Source organism: Pogona vitticeps, chromosome 9 (assembly GCF_051106095.1).
Source record: "Pogona vitticeps strain Pit_001003342236 chromosome 9, PviZW2.1, whole genome shotgun sequence".
NCBI classification, from domain to species: Eukaryota; Metazoa; Chordata; class Lepidosauria; order Squamata; family Agamidae; genus Pogona; species Pogona vitticeps.
Window position 1 is genome coordinate 4,803,991 of NC_135791.1, and position 22,062 is coordinate 4,826,052.

Here is a 22,062-nt window from a genome sequence, read left to right on the forward strand (position 1 = left end):
CTAGTGGCAAGAAAATTACCCAAGAACACAAGAAAGCACAGCCATTCTTAGCTGTGATATGAAGTGGAAAAGGACAGCCCTCTTGCAGAAAGAAGGGGTTCAGTTCATGTTTCTTAATGACTGTATGTGTGGAAGTTCTGTTTTGTGAATGCTAATATCCTTTACTATTGACAGTGGAGGAAAATTTATGACAAACAGGTTCTTTTTTTTTTCAAATTATGCACTGTAAGTAACAAGATGGTTTGCATTGTGAGAAGCCAATCCATCCATCAACCAGTTGCCACTCTTTGTAGCCATAGGCCAATACCACTTAGTTGCTACATATGTTAATAGAGCTGATTATTTTGCACATATGGTATGAACAATAAAAAAATGTAACCAAATATAAAGCCTATCATAAATGTCAATACAGCAGATTAATAAAATGGGGGCTATCCAGCATATCAACAAGACCTAATTGGCCACAAATCATTGCAACTAGAGAAAACACTGGGGAAAGTGAGAATATGTAGAATCCAGCTTGGGCTAACTTAGCCAATCATTCACAGACCCTTCTGTTAACATTACAGTTGCTTCTGCCATAGAATCCAGAGCCAACTGCAAAAACATGAAGGATGGGTTCTGGCTACCTTGATGAAATCATGGTGAATTCTCTCTCTCTCTCTCTCTTTTCTTTTCTTTTCTTTTCTTTTTTATAAAGTATATGTAAGTACATTCTGGACTTGCTTGTACTCATTTTCCTTGTCAGTCTTCTGTTTTACAAATGAGAATCAAAGAGAACAAGGTGACCCAAACTCCCCTAACGAGAAAGGATTTCAGTCACGAGTGGTGCACTTACATTAACAGACAACCAGTTCTCTGCTGCATCAAATACCAGTGCATCCCAGACCAGCAAGAAACAATCAAGCAAAAATGTTTCATAGGAAGAGTTGCTTTAAGCATCCTTTGTTTGGAAAGGTGCTAGATAATATACTACAATAATGCGATGAACATTAATTCAAAACAGCAGGAAGATTGAGAAGGTGTTTAGCATCAGCACAAGCTCCTGTCCCACAAAAACACTAAAGTCTTGCCTGCAGCTCATGTGCGGTGCTACTCCTTTTCCGGGTGTGCCAGCTAAACCCTTTTCCTCGTTCCCCACAGGCTCAGCAGTGGCAACCCAGCTATGCTGCGCTCCTTGATTTGGGTGGGCCATCAGGGAAAATGGGTGCTGAATGCTTGCTGCTCCCCCAAGGGCAGCATAAAGCCCCTTGTACCTATGGTGACCTGTGAGAAAAACCCTCTTTTTTCCAGAAACGATGCCCTGCTTTGTCACTCTTGCGCACAGCAAGCTGTGGAGCATATTTTTAAAAACACCTCTGAATTGGCAATTGCTGTTGCTTCGTCTGGGTTGAAGTCTGCTTTAGAAACATGTAGTAGAGGCATAGCTGTTCCTTCTCCTTTTTGCCAACCCAGTCAAGAGCAGAAAGGGGCTTCAGTGACCATAGAAAAACTACAGTCTACACATTGATTTGAGAGTGGACTCCATGACTCTGCAGAACTTACTTCAAATTAAGCATGTGCAGCATAGGGCTGATTATAGTGCCTGTTAAACCCATCTGTTCCTTTTTGTTTTGTTTTGCTTTGCTGCTGCTTCTGACTGATTTCTAAGTTACACATTCCACCCAATTCAGATCCAGTTAAGCAACAAGAGGTCGTAATTCTCAACTTTTCCACAAGAATTGATTGCTCTCTTAACTTGCAGGAATCAATTATTCATTTTTCAGAATTTCACCAGCTCATAATAAATTGGGTTGCTTGTTTCTTCATCCCATGCCTGGAGATACTATTATTATTTTTTTAAGCCCTGGATAAGAAAGAATTGATTTTATTATTAAGGTGCTAATCAGACTGTAGATAGAGCTCTAAAGTGTGCTATTGTCACAGCAGTCCGTTCTTCATGCTCCTGCACTGGGTCATTTGCTCTCAAATTATTCAGAACGGTGCTGTGCAAAAGGTTTGTGCAACATTGCGGTCTATGACAAGGAACACTGCTGTTTCATTTAAAAGTGCAGAGCCCCTTCCATAAATGCACATGGGCTGAAATCCAGTACATAGTAGGTTGTCACTAGAGTAGGCTGACAGAGTCAGTGGGAAGTTGGTGAGTCAGCTCCTCCATAATTTCCACTGATTCAGTAGGCCTACTCTAGCAGTAGCTTAGGACTGGATTGCAGCCATTATCAACAACATTGCTGAGCCTTATTAGCTACATAAAGATGGTCATATATTGGCTTAACAAGTTCAGATACAAATCAACCTTGTGGGCTTGCTTGTATCTGTGGCTTCAGTTGCTGGTTTGTTCCAAATCAATAATAACAGCTGCTCAGCTTGGATGAAATGGTAAATTACTTGAAAAGTTCCTGTTTGTCATAATGTGTTGAGAAGAGGAAAGAAAGGCTAGCACAAAAGCAGAATAAACAATCAACATTCTTGTGTGGCTTGTGATTTTTTTGTATGGCTTCTGATGACAACAAAGACATGACTGTCAGAAAGCAGCCGTGTTGTCCAAGAAATCACTGGCAGCCTCCCTCTATGAAAGCTCCCTGGATATACATTTATTCAGAAGATCTTCTGACAGATAAATGCATTTGGCTTTCAGAGGTTCTGTATAGATTGCTAAAATTGAGGAAGAAGCTTGCAGACATTTCACATGAAATTTCTTCCAGGAAATGCTTCTGTTTTGTCCATTTAGCAACTAAATGTGATTCCTTCTCTAAGGAACCATCTTTGCAAAACAATTATTTTGAAAACTTCTATGTAGGTGATATAAATAAAGGATCCTGTTTGAAAAGTTTTGCTATGCTTGCCAGAAATACAAACATATTGGATCTGACTGTGTCGTGAGTTGAGGTACAGATTAGCACTGGGAAAAACCTTATGCAGTTCAAAAGTACCCTCAGGAAATGTAAGAGAGGCTTGAGGGCAAAAGATAGAACAAGGTTTACTGCCCTTTACTTTTAGGATTATAGGATTTATGTTTATTGGGAGAATTCAGTGAAGTCTCTCACAGTACAGGTGGCTAACAGCCCCTTTTTAGTTTCCCACAGAACACAGTTTCTAAGGAAGGTGCAGGAAAAATCATGGATATCAGCTTAACAGAGCTGGAATGCCAGAGTATTTCCTGTCCCACAATCAAATGTCCTCTGCCTTCTCAGAAAATTGCAAAAATATATTTTTTAAAAAAATCCACACACCTCCAGCAGTCATCAAAACACCAGCATCTACTTCAGCATGCATCTTCAACTGCATATTTATCTTTGTCTAATTGTACTCTCTCTCTCTCTCTGTTCAACCCAGGAGGTCCTGGAGCTGTTCAAATTGAACTAAAAGAGGGTCACAAAATATAACAGTGAAGCAGCAGGGTATTTTAGGTGAGCTCTAAGAGCTTATCAGATACCATCTAATAATACTGAAGTGCGAACTAGCAAGCAAATCATTTCCACATGTGATATTCCTAGAATACTTTAAAAACCAGGTGTAGGTATGGCTTGCTTGCTAGAATGAAGGACGCCTTTGTTCTCTTCCATTTACTAGGTTGTTCCTGCTGACCTCCTTTTTTTTTCTTTTCTTTTCTTTCTTTCTTTTTTTTTTTTTTTTGGTCATGCATCCTTTTCAACAAAGCATTCCTAGCTCCGTTTTTTGTGTGTTTTTGCCTTTCAGCTGACGATGCCTGTGGTGGGACACTAAGAGGGCAAAGTGGAATTATCTCAACCCCACATTACCCTTTGGAGTACAGCAACAATGCTGACTGCACGTGGACCATTCTAGCAGAGCCCGGGGACACCATCGCTTTGGTGTTCCTGGATTTCCAATTAGAGGATGAATATGACTTTTTGGAGGTCACTGGAACAGAGGGATCCTCTCTATGGTAAGAAAGCTGCTATGTTCCTTTGGATTTCTGTCGGTTGCCTGTCTTCTCACATTGTGCATTTTGCCGCTGCTGGCCTGTAAAATGTGCTCAAAGGAGGCATGGCCAGGGGCAATGTCTTTAAAATAGTTGTGCAATGCAGTTGTCTTAATTTTGTGCAAAGTTGTGACTCCTTTGTGTACAGAATAGGGATCGTGTTTGAAGGAACTTTGGGCGTAGCTTCCTAACTGCAGCTTGGTGAAACTGGGGCTTTCCTTTTTCAAAGCCTGGGGTTACCTTCAGGATGTGTACCTTTTAGCTGTTGTCAGTAGAAAAGAGGACAAGGTGGCCAGCGAAAGCTCTGCTGTTGCAGTCACAATGCCCCTTAGGATGGTGAGAATGTTGTGTACATGTAAATGTACTTAACTGGAGTTAAAGAGGTGACCTCTGTCATTCTGAGTCAGAATTTCTCAAGAACAGACTCTAAGATGATTTATTTTCTTCCTTTTTTTAAAAAAAAAAAGTGAATTTGCTTGATTCTTTCTGTCCTGGATGGAATGGGGTAACAGATGCATGTTTTAGGCAGAAATGCATACATCTCCAGGCTTGTGGTGCATTCTGGAAAAAATAGTTTGCAGTGACTTACTTCTTTCATTTGACTGAATCATGGTCTCGCTGGTTGAAATAATAGGAATAGCAATCTCTGCAGTTGTATAGTGGTAATGGACATGATCCAGTGGTTTACTTTGTTGAACCGCGATCGCAGAATCACGACTCTCTTCTCTTTCTTCTCCTGCTGCACCCCTCTGTGGCAGAGGGTTTCCCTGGGGATTTGTGGAGCGGGGGGGGGCAGGTGTGGCTGACCGTGGCAGAAACATTGGGATCTAGGAAAAATAAGACATTGGATTCTGGCCAATATATGCAACACATTTTGAACAGCTAAAGAAATGCCCCCCTCGCCAAAAACGTAATCTTTATCTGGCTGAATAGCACATTGAGTTGAGTATCTGACTGTAAACCCAGAAGTCAAGAGATCCATTCTCCACTGTGCCTCCCAGGAAAAAAAAAGCCAGCCTTTGGCAAGCTACACAGTCCAAGAGTGCCCCCAGAAGAAGGGAATAGTGAGCATCTTGCAGGCATCCTTCAGTCTCGAGAGACTATGGTAACGTGCTCTGAATAGAGGTCCTGGAACAGCATCTAGTGTGGCTGAGAAGGCCAATTCGAGAGTGATCATCCCTTCCACACTGAGGACAAATACAGTCTGTCCCTGTCCAGCTCCCTGATGTTGCTGGTTTAGGGACTGTCTCTTTGCCTTGACCTGCTGGACAAGTGCCTTTTCAAATTTTATACTTGGAAAAACGCTGGAAAGAATTGCCAGGAGTCACAACTGACTTAACGACAAAGAATTATTATTTGTTATTTGCCTAATAAAAAAAGGACAAGGTATTCTAACATTCTAACACAACTGTGTGTGTATGCACACACACATGATAAAGCAGGTTCATATCTGTTCACTATGTTGCTACAAAATGAACAACTCCTTTTTGGCATCTCAGTCACACATGCACAAATAGACGCAGAGGCACACACAGCCCAAGGTCTTTGATTCCATTTGATTTCATGAGTGGGAGACAAAAAATGTTCTGAATTTGGAAGCTCCATCTTGCTGTCAAAGGAGGCAGGTGTATACCTTAATAAATGGAGACTTAAGGGGAAACCATGTGTGTTGTCTCAGAGGGCAAGAATTTACTCCTTTTATACCTGTTTCACAAAGATACATTCTGGTAACTTTAAAATTTTTCTAGATAAATTACTTATTCATTTTAATGAAGCTTTAGAAGAATAATTAATTCAAGCTCACCTTAATTTCTGCTGCTTTTATTTCTAAACTATGTGGTGCTGGTTTTTTGTAGCTCATTTGAATATGTTCTTGAAAAATGTACATTTGTAATTACTTATCAGTATGTACAATTTTAACTGTGATATTGAATACAGAGTGACATTCACTGTGTACTAAAGGTTTGAACTCAAAGAGATAAGTTCATGATCCAAATTTGCACCTGTTAAACCTCCTACTATTTTTTTTTAATTTTAAAGATATGTGGCAATGAGAAATCTCTGCATACTTTTTGATAGCTTCGTTACACTTTACAGCAGTGGATTCCAAACTTTAATATATGTCCTTGCGAAAGAGTTCCGTAACACAGGGCTCATTAAATGGAATTTAATGTCTTAGAGGTAACCATCTGTAACCTTGCTTTCTTGCGCAGGAGATGTGATTATCATGAGGAGTAGCACTGTCTTTGACAGTTATGTTCATGTGCAGTTGATTTGCTAAAGTCTAGTTTGTTTAATGTGACAAAAACTAGAGCTTGGATAGTTACTTTTCATTAAAAAAAAATCTTCCGTTTCTCCTTAACAGTGCTTTCAAAAATCGGCATAGTTATTACTTTTGGGTGGGCATAGTACCTCATTGCATTAGTTGCGCTATGTTTTCATTTTCATTATTTATTTTGAGGAGGGAAGAAACAGCATTGATAAAAGAATGGCATAAAATGTGAACAATAACCGTGAAAAGTTTCTTTGAAAACTCCTATACTAATTGATTATTTTAGTGTGGTAGGAACCCCCATGAGCTTCTGTTCTTTCAGTCCTGAAAAAGACAGAAACCCTCTGGGCCTTCTCTACTGCTGCTCCCAGACTTTGGAACTCCCTCCCACAGGGGGACAGACTGGCCCCATCTTTGCTGTCCTTCCCCAAGCAGGCGAACATCTTTCTCTTCTGGCCAGCTTTCCCTCAATGACTGGCTGCCTAAGTGGGGTTATTAAATGGATTGTTTATGCTTTACTGCTCTCACTGGGTCTTTAGTACTACTTCTGTTTACCATCTCTCAGAGTGGCATTTGTTTGTTCCTTTTAAATATTTGTATACTTATTGTTTTACCTTTAATCTCTTTTAATGATGCAAGCTGCCTCTTTATATCCATTCTTCTTAGCTTTAAATATTGTCTTTCCATGGTATAAACCACCTTCAGTCCTTTATAAAGAGACAGACAAGGTAAAAATATTTAAATAAATAAAAATAAATAAATATTGTAGAAGGTTTGTTTTCTAAATGGTTGACAGCATCATACAATAGAATAAATAATAGTGGGTTGTCCAGCCAACACTGGCTTACAACATCCTTTTCCAAATATGGAGTACTCAAAAGTGATTCACTTTTACCTTCCTGAGTAAACATTCTGGGACTGTGCAGCTTGCCCAAGGTTATACAGGCTGGTCTTGGGAGGCACTGTGTATTTTTTTCACTGCCCAACTGAGATGTGGAGTGAATGAGCAAGGTGAGGGTGGGGTTGCACCTCTGCATGGATGAATGAAAGAGAGAGAGATATATAATGAATATGTGCCTTTCTGCCAACATTTTATCCACCATCCACTGTTCATTGTCAGGTCTTAGGTATACCACCCCATCAACCAGAGAGGGCCATTACTCCCAGTGAAAGAAAGGGGGTGTTGAATGGGGCAGGGAGATACAGGTAACAGTGAAGTCATCTTTTACAAAATCTGAAATGGGAAGGTAGACAAAGACAGAAATCATGTATTTCTTATAATGTCTCTCAAGTGCTGGTGCTCCCGCAGCCTGTCCTTGGCAAGGGCCTTTGTTAAAACTCTGTTTATACATCTACTGTTGTAGGGCTCCAGGGCATTGTGCCGTTGATAGATATGCAATCTCTCCAAAGACAAGGGCTTCCTTATGGATGCTGATGCCAAGATTAGCAGTTTGACAACCCCTCTCTCTTTTCCCTCCTGCTGTGTTATGAGTTGCTGTGACTGCACGATACCCAGAACGAAAGATGCACGGAATCATTCATGCAAGAGTTTTGAAATAGCATGGGCTCTATCTGCTTGGAGCAAAATAAATCAATCACCTCCCATAATCACATATTGGTTGCAGTTTATTTCAGTGGTAAATAATTCTAAGTGTTAAAAGAAATGTGGTCCTTCATGTTTTGGATAGAACTGTTTTAGCATTCTTTTAAAAAAATACAAAAAAAATACACAACAATCCTGGCACAGATGACATTCCTTCAAACTATGTCTGGTGGTGGCAAACTTCCATTATCTTGGCAGTATATGGCTTGTCTTCTTCAGATGGTGGCTCTGTCTGGGCTTCACTGGCTGCCAGACAGGATTAGCCCTACTGTTAGGCAGAGTGAGACAGCTTCCACAATCAAGAGATTTTTTTTTGGTCTCCTAAGGCCAGCAAATTGTTTTAATTAATAAATTACTTATTACTCTATTTTAGCTGCCAAGTGAAGGAAAGGAACTGGTGGAATTTTCAGCCGCAAGCAGCAAAGTAACTTGGCTGATTATAGGTACTATTATCTTGACTTAGAAGGGTGGGATTTCTTGATCCATGCTAAAAAGCATAATATCTCATGTAAAAAACTCTTGTGTCCAAATGCAAAACAGATGAAGGCTTTTGCTACAGTCATCTCCACCACCATAACCATGGCAAAAGCAGGTGTCAAGGACTGGATCCAATCAACCAATGGATGGTTTATTTGGGTAATTTTCCAGATGGAGGGGTTGTCATGTTTAATAAACATGGGTGTTTATATCTCAACTAAAAATACCCTAATTCTCCATTCTGGGAGTTCTACCTATCTTACAGATACCACCCAAGCATCCAGTGTGGTGAACACAGAAGAAAGGCCTAAATTTGAAAGCTCTGAGGCCACGCTCTGCTGAATCTTCCTGCTCCTGCATCACTGCTAGCTGGGAGCTTTCTGAGAAAATCCAAAAAGCTTATTTACCCCTAAAGTTTAGGCTAGTCTCGAATGCCTATAGATCAGCAAGGTAGGCAGAAAGTGCAGCACCATGGATAGCTCCCGGTGAGCATCTTGATTTAAAGCTGACTGGTACTGAGCCAAAACCAATTGCACTCTTCCTCCAGAGCTACTCCCTCCAAGTTCCACCACTTCCTACTAAGTAGGAAGCCTTAAAAGACGAGTCCCTGATCTGAAGCCTGGCACTTTATCACCTTACCACAGGCCTCTGCCAGGCATGCTGCTGACATTGCATGGCCGGCTTCTCGGATGTTGGAGCTCCTAGAGAAGAGCAGCTCATCCCGGCACTGGTACCACATTCAGAAGGTATTGAGATTGTTCCAGACATGGAAGCTTCAAGTTCTGAACTGTCAAGTCTGAGCAGCTGTGGGGTGTCCAGCTGTGGGATAGTTTCCAAAAGGCTCCCCTTATTGTAGCTTCATTTGCTGTCAAATAATAAGAAATATGTGGGTATTTCAGGGCCAGTGATGCAGTCACTTTTATTTGTGAAGGTAAGGACTAGGGCTTTTGCCTCTTCTTCTGGGGAGTCCTACTTCTGTCCCAGTAGGTCCCAGCCCCCTCTTCCAAAATGACCCCCAGGTTTCTTCCTCTGGGTTCTCCTTGTATTCTTCCCAACCTCTGGAAGCCTCTCTCACGCTGTCCCTGAGCCTTCTTTTCCCAACTCTCCAGTATTCTCCCTCTCCCTCTTCTTTCTGGCCTCTGTTAGACAGCCTCTTCCCTAAGGCTCTGTATTATCTCCTCCTCCCTTAACAGCAGGGCTTCCTTTATAATTGTTACTATCCAGGGTAGGGTAGAGTACCACCCCCTTCTCTCTAACTGGGTGCCTCCAGTCCCCCAGTCTGACATCACCACATATGCTCTTGTTCTGGCCTCACTCTCCAGGGAGTTGCATATGGTTGTGTTCTCCTCTTCTGGCTCCTGTGCAGGAACCTCTGTGATGGGCTCTTTAGGTGATGGGACAATGTGCGTGTGGACCCTCGTTGAAGCACAGTGGCTCATCAGGGGTGTCCCTGTCCTCCTCACACCACCTACACCCCAAACTCCCATCTCCAGTGGCTCATCGCACAGGGCACTATGATCCATGGATTTTCTGCTATAAATACAACTTCAGGTCCTGATACAAAGTTGAGGCTTACAGTAACTGCAAATATGGCTGCAAAACTGTAACATCATTAAGTCATGTGTGGCACAGAAATGGCCTGAAAGTAAAGATGTAAAGACTAGTTCCTAACTCTTTATTTTCATCCATTTTAAACTGTCTCACTTGATGAGACACCTTGTTGACAAGGAGTATTCAAGCCCCTCAAGATTCTTCACCTCCAAAGAAGGATGACGCAAGGAGTGTTATTTTTTTCTTGACAGGGTCTCTGTTATTTCCACCAACTGTCTCTGATGAAAACTAGTTTATTTGCCCTTTGGAAACATAGTGTGCATTGAAGGGTATATGTCTGCTCATGCAGAGAGCAAGCACAGAAGACCTGGAAAATTGTAAAAGTTGCAAACCACACCTTTTGTGCTTCTAACCTTCAAAGTCTCTGCATCAAAGCAACACCCATTGTCATTGTGCTTATTCTGAATTGTTTGCATTGAAGTTTTCTTTCCTCAGTGTTCTTACTTAGCTACTCCACCTCATTCTTTTGTAAAAACTGCCACAGAATATCTCACCCTTTCACCTAATGGGTAGAATAATTTTCCAGTTCTTTGTCCCCACCTGTGTGGTGAAGAATGCAAGGGTTTATGTGTCTACCTGAAAGAGACAAAAGTCAGCGGGGCACTAATTTCCTTCCAGTGGGACAGTTGTTTCCTTGCCTTGTAACAAGCAGGCGATTCCCACTTCCTGCAGATGAACAGCTGCTTGCATTTGTCCTTGTGCCTCAAAGGACCTCCAGAAAAAGAAACCCACCGTTGAACCATCCCTGACTAGTAGCCATCCAATCTCTGTTCAGAAATCCCTGCTAAAGATACGTTGTCTATTCTATCACCAAACAGGGCTTACTCTCAAGAAATTCTTAATGTTTAGTCAGAACATTTAGAATGTCAGCTGCTGACATAATTCAAGACATTTCCAGCTTCTGCATTCAAAGGTAATGCATTTTCATGGATGTGTCACCACCACCCATAATATAAAATATGCTCATATCGCTAATTTTATACTTCCCTGAGACACTGTTTAGGGAAAAATACTGTCTGAGTTGTTGTGAAACTATGAATCTGGGAGACCTGCCATGTAACTCATACCCAATCATTTAATGCTTCCAGGGTTCATGCAAAGAATTTGTGTTGATGGGGCTTCTGTTTGTTTCTTAATGCAGAAATGGCTTTTACCGGCATGTTACTTTTGTCTGGAGTTTACTGGCTCTGCAATTTATGAGTATGAGAGCTTCTGAGGCTAAACAGGTTTCTGGTTTGTCCTGATAATGTGGAAAGGGGGGGAGGGATGTGGCCTTTCCTGAAGCCTTTATCTTCTAACCCTGCATAGTAGGGTGAGTTGTAAGACAGATTTTGGTCTGTGCTCCTCAGAGGTTATGCTATTGGCACTCTCTCTCTCTCTCTTTAAATGTAACTCTTCTGTCCTCAAAGTGTGTAACGATCAAGAATTATACATTAATAGGGAAAGACAGACTCCTTCGCAGAGTTTCTTGTAAACTCCTTTACCAGGTGGATTTTTGTCAGGGGTATATAAGAGTGAGACCCACCCTGGGGCTAGACAGGAAAGGTTGACCAAATGCTAAGTGTAGTAAAGAACAAAGGAGAGAGAAGTCCAAACGTACTGTAAACTGCAGCTTTGAAGTAAAATGGACACAAAACATGCAACCAACACTCATTAGGGTCCAAAGATTAATACACTAAAGTAACTTACATTGTTGGGGTGGGCAGGGATTGTGAAAGATTTCCAAACATCTGAATGGATGCCCCATGGAAAATGGAGCAAACTTATTTTCTGTAGTACCAGAAGGTAGGACCCCAAAACAAATGGATTCAGATTACAAGAAAGGAGAATTTGACTGAACAAACATTACAAATAAAGCCCTTATAGTAAGAGCTGTTTCACAATTGAATGGGCTGCCTCAGAAGGCAACGGGCTTTCTTCACCGGAGATTTTTAAGTATTGCTGGTAGAGTTTGAATCCCACAGCCAAAATGGCCACAGGCTATGGCATTCTGTGCAGAGTAATAATAATAATTGTCATCAATAATAAGAAAAAAAGTTTCTCTGCAGCTCCTTGCAGAATAACTTCATTTCTTCTCCACAAGAACCTCTCTTTCCAGTCCCAGAAGCAGATGCAGAAAAGGGCCTTTAAATTTTGCTTTTGAATGCTGCTACAGAATACCCAAAGGTTGGTAATTAAGTTGAAATGATTCATTTCTCCCCACACACTTCTTTTTCATAAGTAATTTTTGCCTGTGGGGATGAAGGCAGAGAGAAAAATGTGATGTTGCCTTTTACAGTGTGTTTATGCTTTAACTTCAAAATATTGCTAGCAAATCACACTGCTTTTCTTATCCAATTTCCTTTATTAAAAACAAAACCACCTCCCTCGTTTTAATTATTAGTAACATGCCAGAGAGACTCAAGGCCACATAAAGCATTATGACTCAGATATTTGATCATTGTTATGCAACTGTTATAATGGGGTCCAGCAAGCTGCGTACACAAAACCTGCTGGAGCCACCCATGTGGCAAACTCCCACTGGGTGTGTTGAAAGTATGAGGAGGAATTATGGAGGAACAGGTACAAATGGAGAAGAGGATGACCCCCCCCCCGCCTTGATATTTACCTAGAAAATCATGGAAAGGGTCACCTTAAGTCAACATTGACTTAGCAGCACACAGTTAGTTATATTAGGATTCAGTTGACTCCTTCCATCCACTCAGCCCTCCTAAGCTGATGAATGGTGAATCTTTCTCCAGATCCCTTGCAATTCTTGCTTTGAATCCCAAGAAGGAGAAGGCCCTCAGATTGTTCCTAGTATCTGGACCATGTTCTGGAACACTCGTTTTTCTAGTTTGATTTTATGCATTTAACCTCCAATTCCTCGTTGCCCCCAAACACAAAAAGGATATGACATCACCAGGAGGAAATGGAACAGGTCAATGGGCACTACTTTGGCTGCTATATAAGAAATGCCTTACAATGAAATCTCACTTTTTCCCAGATCTTTTAATGGCTGTTTGGATCTTCCCATCTGGGATCCTAGGCTGTTCTGCTTCCAAGCAATGTGTGAAATGGAACTGTAGCAGAGATGACAAAACAAAAGCAGTGGAAATGACACAGGAAACTTCTATCCAATTAGAAATGACATTTCTGGGTTTGCCTCGCCTGGTGGAGAGACTCTGGGAACACATTCTTGTTCAGTGGGTCTTCTCTAATTGTGTTTTCTCTGTGAGGGAGAGAGTGAATTGGCTTTCTAGAAGGACAGGAAACACAAACAGTGTATTTGTGTGTGGGTGGGTGGGTGTGGGTGTGCTTATCAGCCCACTCTCTGTCGAAAGCTATTGTTTTCCAATTCACAGCCAGCCACCAAAAAACAGAAATAAAGTGACAAGTAGCTAACATGTATCTCCCTAAGGGCATGCTGGTTAGACATAAAGCATATAAAAATTACTTTTTTATGAGAATTTCAATAATCCCCCAGGAATCTGGGAGCTGCAACTAATTTTGGGAAAAGTCCATTCTAGTTTAATGTTCTGGGCAGAACATTAAACTTTTCCAATCTCTGTTTAGATTCAATTCCAGCAGTGTTGAAGAGGAGGCTAAAGTGTCATATGGAAGGGAACACTCTGTATTCTGAACTTTGACTGAGAATAGTGTATTCTCCTTCATATAACAGGGAGCAAACCTAGCTAATATGTTAATGGTGGCCAAAGCAGTGTATGTTGCACCAAGAGCAGCCCCCCCAAAAAAGTTCAAAAGGGGGTGGGAAGCACTGCCCTATGCACCAACAGACATTGTTTAGTTACAATTTCTGCATATGTCTGGTTACAAAGCACATTCCTAGTACTGTATAGTGAATCACCAGCATATCAAGGTAGAATACACTGCCTGCCTCTCATTTTTTAAATACTTAACCAAAGGCTTGGTGGCCATCCAACAGGAATGCTGTAGCTTTATCTTGCAATGTGGATCCTGCCTTGAGCTGTGGGTGGAGTAGACGACCTTCACATTCCTATCCAATATTTATGGTCCCATGCAGCTTTTCAAGTGGTTCCACCGTTATTATTTCTCAGTAAGAGTTTTCAGTGTACCTTTGTGATTTGTTCGTGTTGCAGGAGCAGCATTATCTCCTCTCTTTCTTCAGTTCCTTTCTGTTTTTCCTCAGTTCAGAACCTTTGTTCATAATGGTCTGAGCCTTGACAGTCTGTCTGCTTGTTCAACTGTAATGTCATCCTCCAGGCCGCGAGGGGGGAGAGGACATGAATAAGTCCCTGCTTCATTTCTGTCAACAGTGACAATGTCAAATACCAAAGTCGTGCATTTAAAAGGTAGCTCTGGTGTCTAGGAATCTGAACTATGTCCCAAACCCTAAATTAAATAGGGACCTATTCACCTTCAAAGTCCTGCAACAGATCAGGAGAAGCCAAGATGGCTACCCATTCACCATCTCTGGTGTGTTTGGTCAATGATAGGTCTTACTTGAGTTTCTATAGATTGAGCTTGCTTTTGGTATTTGATGGATGAATTTCTGCTCTCCCTAGGAACAATTCTTAGTCCTAAGGAGCTCCAGGACAAATTATAGAGTACAATACAGTATTTATTTAGTCTTTCGGGTGGAAAAAAGGTTTAAAATCTCTTTAAATTCAACTATGCTCTCATCTCTGAAGTTGAATCTATTGAGACATTTGAATTTGCCTAAAATGGTAGATATTTTTTTTCCTAGACCTTTGCCTGGAGATGATTTAATTTGTAGTAATTTCAGGTTCCTGAAATAAGGTTGGATTAGTTATTAATTAATAGCCTCTCCATCAAAAAGATGTCAGTGCAAGCTATATAACCAAATGAGGTGGACTGCAGTTTCTTAAGGCAGGTGTTCTTAAATATTAGAATGATGAATACAGAACTTAAGACTGTAATATCATTTAATTGATTTTTATAACTTTTGGCCAATGGTCATTAACATCTAGTGTTCAGAGGGAGTGCCAGAAAAGAGGGGCTACTCGTTAAATTGCACATTTTTAAAACAACTCTCCTGTCCTCAGAATATGAGCAGCAGCTTCCTCATCATTGTTAATTATGACTTTACCACCGAGCTGTATCATCTGTAATGGTGATGAACAGCTTCTGATTTTAGGGCTGCTTAAGAACATATACCTGGAAGATCCAATTGGAGACTTCAACTTTGAAAGATAGCTTGCAAGGCATATAATTTATCCCCTGCTTAGTCAGTGAAAATGATTTGTTGAGAAGCTGAAGGGACACAGTTGCAAGGAACAATAGATGAAGAGAAAATAGCTAGCACAGTTCTACAAACAGTTCTGCACAGCATAGGTAGACAACATCCAAAGCCCTAAGGTCAAAATTCAAGGCTCCAGCTCCTACCAAGGACTGTTCCAGGCCCCAAAATATCTGGATGTTGCCATTGTTAAATGGGGGGAAATCAGACAAGATGTGAGACAGTTCCACTTAGTTGGTTCTGTTCTGCAAGGAGCCTCGTGGCGCAGTGGTTAAACCGCTGTACTGCAGCTAAAACTGTGCTCACGACCTGGGGTTCAAATCCCAGGTAGCCGGCTCAAGGTTGACTCAGCCTTCTATCCTTCCGAGGTCGGTAAAATGAGTACCCAGCTTGCTGGGGGGGCAATGTGTAGCTTGCATAATTAAATTGTAAACCGCCCAGAGAGTGCTTGAAGCGCTATGGGGTGGTATATAAGCAGCACGCTTTCCTTTTATTTATTTATTTATTTATTTATTTATTTATTTATTTATTTATTTATTTTGCTTTTGTAGAAGTGGGAAAGTTTTGAGAGGCCCGCCCAAAGCTGAGTAGAAGAAAACCGATGCTCCCAGGGCCTGTTTTGTAGTAGTAAAAATGTGCAATTTGATTATTATTTTTCCCTTTGAAGGGCTCTGGGGTGGCCCTGGAGTTTGTACCTTGCAATCTTCTCCCCATGGTTTAAAGCTTGCATGCATGAGGCACAATCCTGGGTGGCTTCTGTAGCTGTTCCCATGCATGCAAAGTTGTGCAAGGGACACTTCCAAACATTTGAAGCTCTCTGACCTGATCCTTCTCTTGGCCCATGGTATTATTTACTTAATGAATAGGAGATGTCCCATTCTTACAAAGAAAAAAACACCAGGTTAAAACTTCGGGTGAGAGATTACACTGTGCTGTCAGAATTATTTCTGGCAGGATTATTTGCCGACCTCCTGCCCTAGAGATCACGAGGAGCCAGAGACAGCAGGGACCCTATTGCACCAACAAGGAAAGAGAACAAAAGTGTAGAGAGGAATAAAGACTGATTCTGATATCCCCTAAATGAAGCAAAAAGTCCTACAGAGTAGCTGCTCCATCCCAGTTATCTTACTCAGAGACCCACCCCAGCACTTCAGTGATTGGCATATGGTGAGAAAGGTCTTCGGCTTCATGGAGGGGTGAAGCTGTCATTCTTGCTTGCCATCAGCCACCAGCTGAGCATCTTCCTGTTAGCATACTGATAGCTTGAATTTTCTTTTCCCCACTTTTAATCAGGTCACATCTTTGCATATTTACCCTGCAAGTGCCAGAGTTAAAGAGAAAGATCTGTAGAGGTTGTTGTACTACCCCATCAGCACTCCTGGTCTCTTTCCTCCAACATGGAGACACAAAAAAAGGCTTGATTAGATTATTGTTTTGGCCAAATATTGTCACGTTCCCAGGGGATTCAGCAGGCAAAAGTCCAGTAGACCAGTCCAAGGTCAGAAGCCCAGGAGATACAAAACAGATGCCAAATTGTCAAATCCAAAAACCGAAGTTAGAGTCCAACAGCCAAGTGTCAAGAGACCAAGGTTCAAGATAAGCAGAAGCATGGCCACCAGCCAAGGAATTGACTTGTTGCTTCCAGGCCTCTGGGTAGAAGTTATATAGCAGCAACAATCATCTAATTCCTAGAAACATTCAATCCTGTTAAAACTCAGGGCTGGTTGACCTGACATTCCTGTGAGAAGCATTCATGCGAGCCTCAGATCTCCATGTTGTGAGTCTCTGACCAAGCTTATCTCTCACTCTGGCTAGTGGGGGAGGAGAATCTGGTGGCGATTCATCTGTCTGTGATACTAATCGCCCAGCATTTTCCTCAGCTGTAATTAACCCCTCTGATTCCAGATCTTCTTTGGCTGACCTCATGACAAATACATAGAGCAACACTATTTTTCTCTATTCAAGTTTATATCTTGAGGGCTAGTTGTGAGTCTGATGTTGTATAATTCTATATTAGTCTATTTGTAAATTGGACATCTGAAGAGATAAAGTGAGATGTCCTTGCTGCAGATCCTGTACCGATACGGAATCTCTCCTGGATTGTTCTCTTATATCTCTCTGAAAACATTTCCATCTCTGCTGCTTCGGGCTGAAGGGATGTGAAAGCTGGTTGTATTATGAAAAGAAGATAACAACAAAGAAAACATTGCATTATGTAGTGTCTAGCCACAGTGAAGCCGTTATACAAAGCAGTGACCTGAATCCAGGAACTGAAAGTCCTGATTGGAGTAGAACCATGGTGTGAGGGGGACTCTCTGGCTGTCCTTGGCAGGCCGTCTACTCTGGCCCTGCAGCCCCTGGTGGGCTTCAGGCCTCATCATAGGGCACTGAGAAGAGGAGAGAGACCCCAGGTAGAAGGAAGGAGGCGCATGCCAGTGAGCGGCACTTGTGGCCTTGAGCAGAGACCAGGCTGCGTTGGCAGGACTGAAGCTTAAAGGGAGAGGGAGAGGAAGGAGTCTTGGGTTTGGGTCCAGACATGTCACCCTTGATGGACTCTGAGGGAGAGCAATGAATAGAGGTGGCAAATCAACTGCTGCACATCGTCCATGCCTGTCCATTGGAAGTCCAGAATTCCTGGACAGGGAAATTGGTCTTTTTCCAGGCTGCTAAAGTGTGAGACCACGGGAAAAGTGAGTCACTCTTCAGCCTATGAGCCCCACTGACCTCCTGGAATCCAGGACGACCCCCTGGGCTCCCCAGCCCCACTCTGGCCCAGAGGGGAACTGGCAGACAAAGTGGCAGAAGGAGCGCTTTTGGCAAAGCTGCCAGAGGCAGGACAAGCTCAGGGGAATTATTGGCCTTCCATCAGCTGTCTGGGGTCTCTGTGGAAAACTATACCTGAGCGACAAACTGTGGGCTGCACCAACCCAGTGATGGCAATTTGGGTCTGAGGGAGAGCTGGAAAAAGTGGAGGTCTGGTGAAGTTAACCTGCAGATTACTGAGACGGGGACAACTGAGCACCCAACCCTCTCTTGTAACCCCACTCCCTCACCAGTTCAAGTGGCAGTGAGAGTGTGGGCTTCATAGAACTCATGGTAGAGAAGACCCTCCCTGGGTTGGCAGGGGTGGCGGCGGTCACGGACAGAATCTCGATATTAGCATAAATCTTGATTCGTCATTCAGCATGGCTCTGTTTGGGACTAGCAATTGGCTAGCAATTGGAATCAGGCCATTGATTTTAATAGGAGCAATTAAGAACTTGAGATTTTCTTTTTTAAAAAAAGCATACACACACACATGTGAGGGAAAGCAAGCATGACAGATTTGTCCATGTAGAATGGGTTGGGAACCTTAGACCCTGTCATTCAAATGGTTCTCCTAGGGTACCAAATTCAGAGCCCTGAGGTTCCCTCAATGTCCTTTGCCATGAGATACCATCACTCAGTGGTTTTCTGGCTTTTGTTAATTCCCCAGCAACGGTCAGATTAAAGATTGCAATTCTTCTCATAGGGCTTAGTTACTGGCAGTGAGAAAATTTAAAATAAAATCTTCTGTCTGTTTTTTGTTCCATTCATTTGGGTTTTGCCTCAGTAACTTCTTCCAAGTTGGATTCCATCCTGAGAATGAAAGAGGCTTCTGGCTCTTGATCTAGGCAGAATAATTTGAGTAGCTCTTTAATGTTTTGCATTTGACTCTCTGTGTATTCAGGTACTGTATGTCTATGTTGCCCAAGTTGGGTTGCCTCCTTATGCATCTGCCTGTCTGTCTGTCTCCTTAACACTAACAGATACATGGCAGGAATGTGTGATGTAGTCCTTCCCATACAGAGGATAATATTTCCTTCAGAACTTGACCTCAAGGGTTCTGAATGTTGTTTTAGGTTCCTTGGGGAATTGAACATAGAATTAGTTTCCTTTCAGACTCATTGCCTGAAGCTGGAGCTGCTTTACATCAGATCGGCCTGTTTTGCCCATCTAACCTGTTAATATTTTCTTTGAATGCCAGCAGCTTTTGTGGGCCTCACAGAATGATTTTTCACAGCACTGGCTCCCTTGCAACTAGAGATGCAGAAGGGAGGTAAAAGCTAGGACGGTCTTTAAAGCTGAGTGCGTGGTAAAATAAAATAAAGCTGACGTTTCCAGGCAACTTGTACGCAGGGCTGTTACATCTTCCAATATCAGATGTAATATATAGCTATCATCACTAGTAGTTACAGTATTGGTGGTATGTGCATTAGCAGCATGGAAAAAGATATGTGAGAGTACTGGACTGAGAGAGAGAGAGAGAGAGAGAGAGAAATGAACTAGCAGGGACCAAAACAGGAAAAGATGGCAATGATAAATTAAGCTCTCCCCCCCCCCAGCACAGATGACAGCAGGGTTGTAATTGGGGTGTGGTGGGTGGGTCTTTGACCCAGAGGGCTGAAATTTAGAGGGGAAAAACATGTTTCTCCCTGGGCTGAAGGAAACTTAAAACAAGGCATCTCATGCTTGCTTACCAGTATTCATCCTCGCCCTTCTTCTGTCCTCTCTCTGTGTATGACCATCTCCCCAAGCGCACCCCATAGGTCAGCAAATCTCTGGGGGTTGTAATGGCTCATTACAACCTTAGGTGACAGTTGTGGGGGGTGTCACTCCACTATTTGAATATGGGTACCCCATCTTCTGTAGCCACAAGATGCCTAAGTCGTACCCTCCAATTCTGTGTTAATTTTAAACCTTTCCAAACTTCAGCCCGAAATTTAGGAGAATCAGAATGGAAAGCAAAACAAACCAAGGAAACAATAAAGGGAGGCATCAAGGGGAGGCTTACCTTATTCTTAGTTTGAAAGGATGCACTTAAAAATGCTCAACCAGGCTTGTCTTCAGTGAAGTTTTTCAGCTGCTGAAGGAGAAGAGATGATGATGGAGTAGACTTTAAGGCACTGGTTCCCAATTTTGGGTAGGCCAGGAGTTCTTGGAATGCAATTCTTAGAAACCCCAGCCAGCGCAGCTAGTGGTAAAGGCTTCTGGGAATTACAGTCCAAGAACCCCTGGGTTACCCAAAGTTAGAAACAATAGATCTAGGGCATTCCTTTTGCTGCCAAGGAGTTTGGCAGGAAAATAGATTTGGATCTGCTGGCAGACACGGAATGGAAGGTGAACACAATTTAGGTATCTCTTGCATGTGGGCTACTAAAAAAGAGAACTATGGAATTTGCAGCCTAAAAAATCCAAAAAGCACATCCCTAGTCATTGGTTCTATTTTTGTATGTGAGAATAGGGAACTACAAAGGTACTCTTTTTTTGCCCACAAGAGGGCAAGATATATGTTCCTTTGGACAAGAAAAGACATACTAGGCACAAATGCATAAATAAGACTTAATGCAACTAGCAAACATTGTACACGTGGCAGTGGCTACTGTTTTACTGCAGCAACTGTAAAGAATTTGTCATGATGTGCAACATGAATCTCTCAGGACTTAGGGAGACTCTGCAAATTAATGACCTCTTAGAGGTCGTATCATTAACAGCCTTGCCCTGGATTATAACATTTAAAAATAAAAGATATCAGAGAGGTGGTCTGGCTCTTTGCTAACAGTCAGCCATCCTTTTGTGCTTGCTTTTGGAAGGTGCTTTGCTTCTCAAAGTGAAAGGAAGCTTGTTTTGCATAAATAGCCAGAACTCTCTTTCACAGTGCTTGAATTTTATACATTCAGGTTGCTGGTTGAGTCAAGACAGTCTACAACAATGAAAGTCAAAAACAGGTAGGAATTAACCTTTACATCTCCACTCAATAATTTGAGTGTGCTTGAATGAAAGGGTGAGATGTCCAGTTGTTTGGTTGGTTTTTTTTGTTTTGTTTTGTTTTTGCCGAACCTCTTCTCTTACTACTCCTTGTACTCTGACCTGGAAGAGGTTGTCTGAAGCAGCTGTCAGAACTTCCTGTTGAACACCCTTGTGAAACAGGCATTCAGAGATTCTTCTTGTTCTCTGCTTCCTGGAAACTGAGTCGTGATTAAAGATATATATTCTAATTTGAGGCTTAAATGTCAGTTTTAGTTTCATTAGCTTGCCAAAGCTGATTCGGTATGCATGTTGTACCTTTAAATAAAAGCACACAATTAGTCTCAGAAGCTGGTGATTATTTCCCTGACTCCCATAGCCTTGGCTGTGCTATTTTTAAATTTCTTCTTTTCCAGGGAAGAATTATGATCCAGCAAAGACCTTGGCTTGCCCGGAGAACTCTAATCCATGCTATTGTCAGAGAGCCTTTCATTTCAAGTGCTTTGAGGACTTTGCTCAAATTGACAATTGGTTACAGACCAGAGGAACGATCTGAATTTGCACCGCCTTTATTCCTTGGGGGAAAAAGGGGGAAGTAGCTAAAAATTTGCCAGTCCACAAGATTTTTTCCTTCTTTAGTAGACAGAAAAAAAAAAAGCAAAGGGTTGGTCAGGTGGGTGTATTATGGAAACCTGGAAGTCAGAGGGAAACCCATGGAATAATTGATTTTGTTGTTGTTTTATTGTTATATTCTTCCAATAAATTAAAGACAAAACACATGGTGCTATTCTTCCCAAATTATCTTTGCAACAAACCTGTGAGGTAGGTAAGCCTGATGACTGCTGACTGGTTCAAAGTCATCTAGTGAGCTTCCCGAATGAGCAGGAAATTGAAGCTGGTCTTCAACAACCAGTGTTTCCATCTCTTGGACCTCCAGATGTAGGAGTACAAATCTCAGAATACCCAGCCATTCACCATTCTGGGTTGGGGAATCAGGGAAGATGATGTTCAGCATTATCTGGTTTCTGATCTTATGTTTTAAACCCTGCATCACACTGATTTTTCCGGAACTGCACTTTCTTCCCTCTACTACTTAAGGACAAGTCTCACTCCAGAGCCTTTATGGGGACCAGGAAACAGTGCTACTGCATGACCAGTTTGAGTTTGTT

The 22,062-nt window shown here is 42.0% G+C and overlaps 1 protein-coding gene across 4 annotated transcripts in view; it reads left to right on the forward strand.

Moving 5' to 3' along the window:
- Nucleotides 1–22,062, forward strand: part of CSMD2 (CUB and Sushi multiple domains 2) — a 533,934-nt gene that overhangs the window by 185,815 nt on the left and 326,057 nt on the right. For all 4 annotated transcript variants that reach the window (XM_078379919.1, XM_078379918.1, XM_020800093.3 and 1 more), the window contains exon 5: nucleotides 3,700–3,907. In XM_078379919.1, coding sequence (XP_078236045.1) covers nucleotides 3,700–3,907 — 208 coding nt within the window. The remainder of the gene's footprint in view (nucleotides 1–3,699; nucleotides 3,908–22,062) is intronic.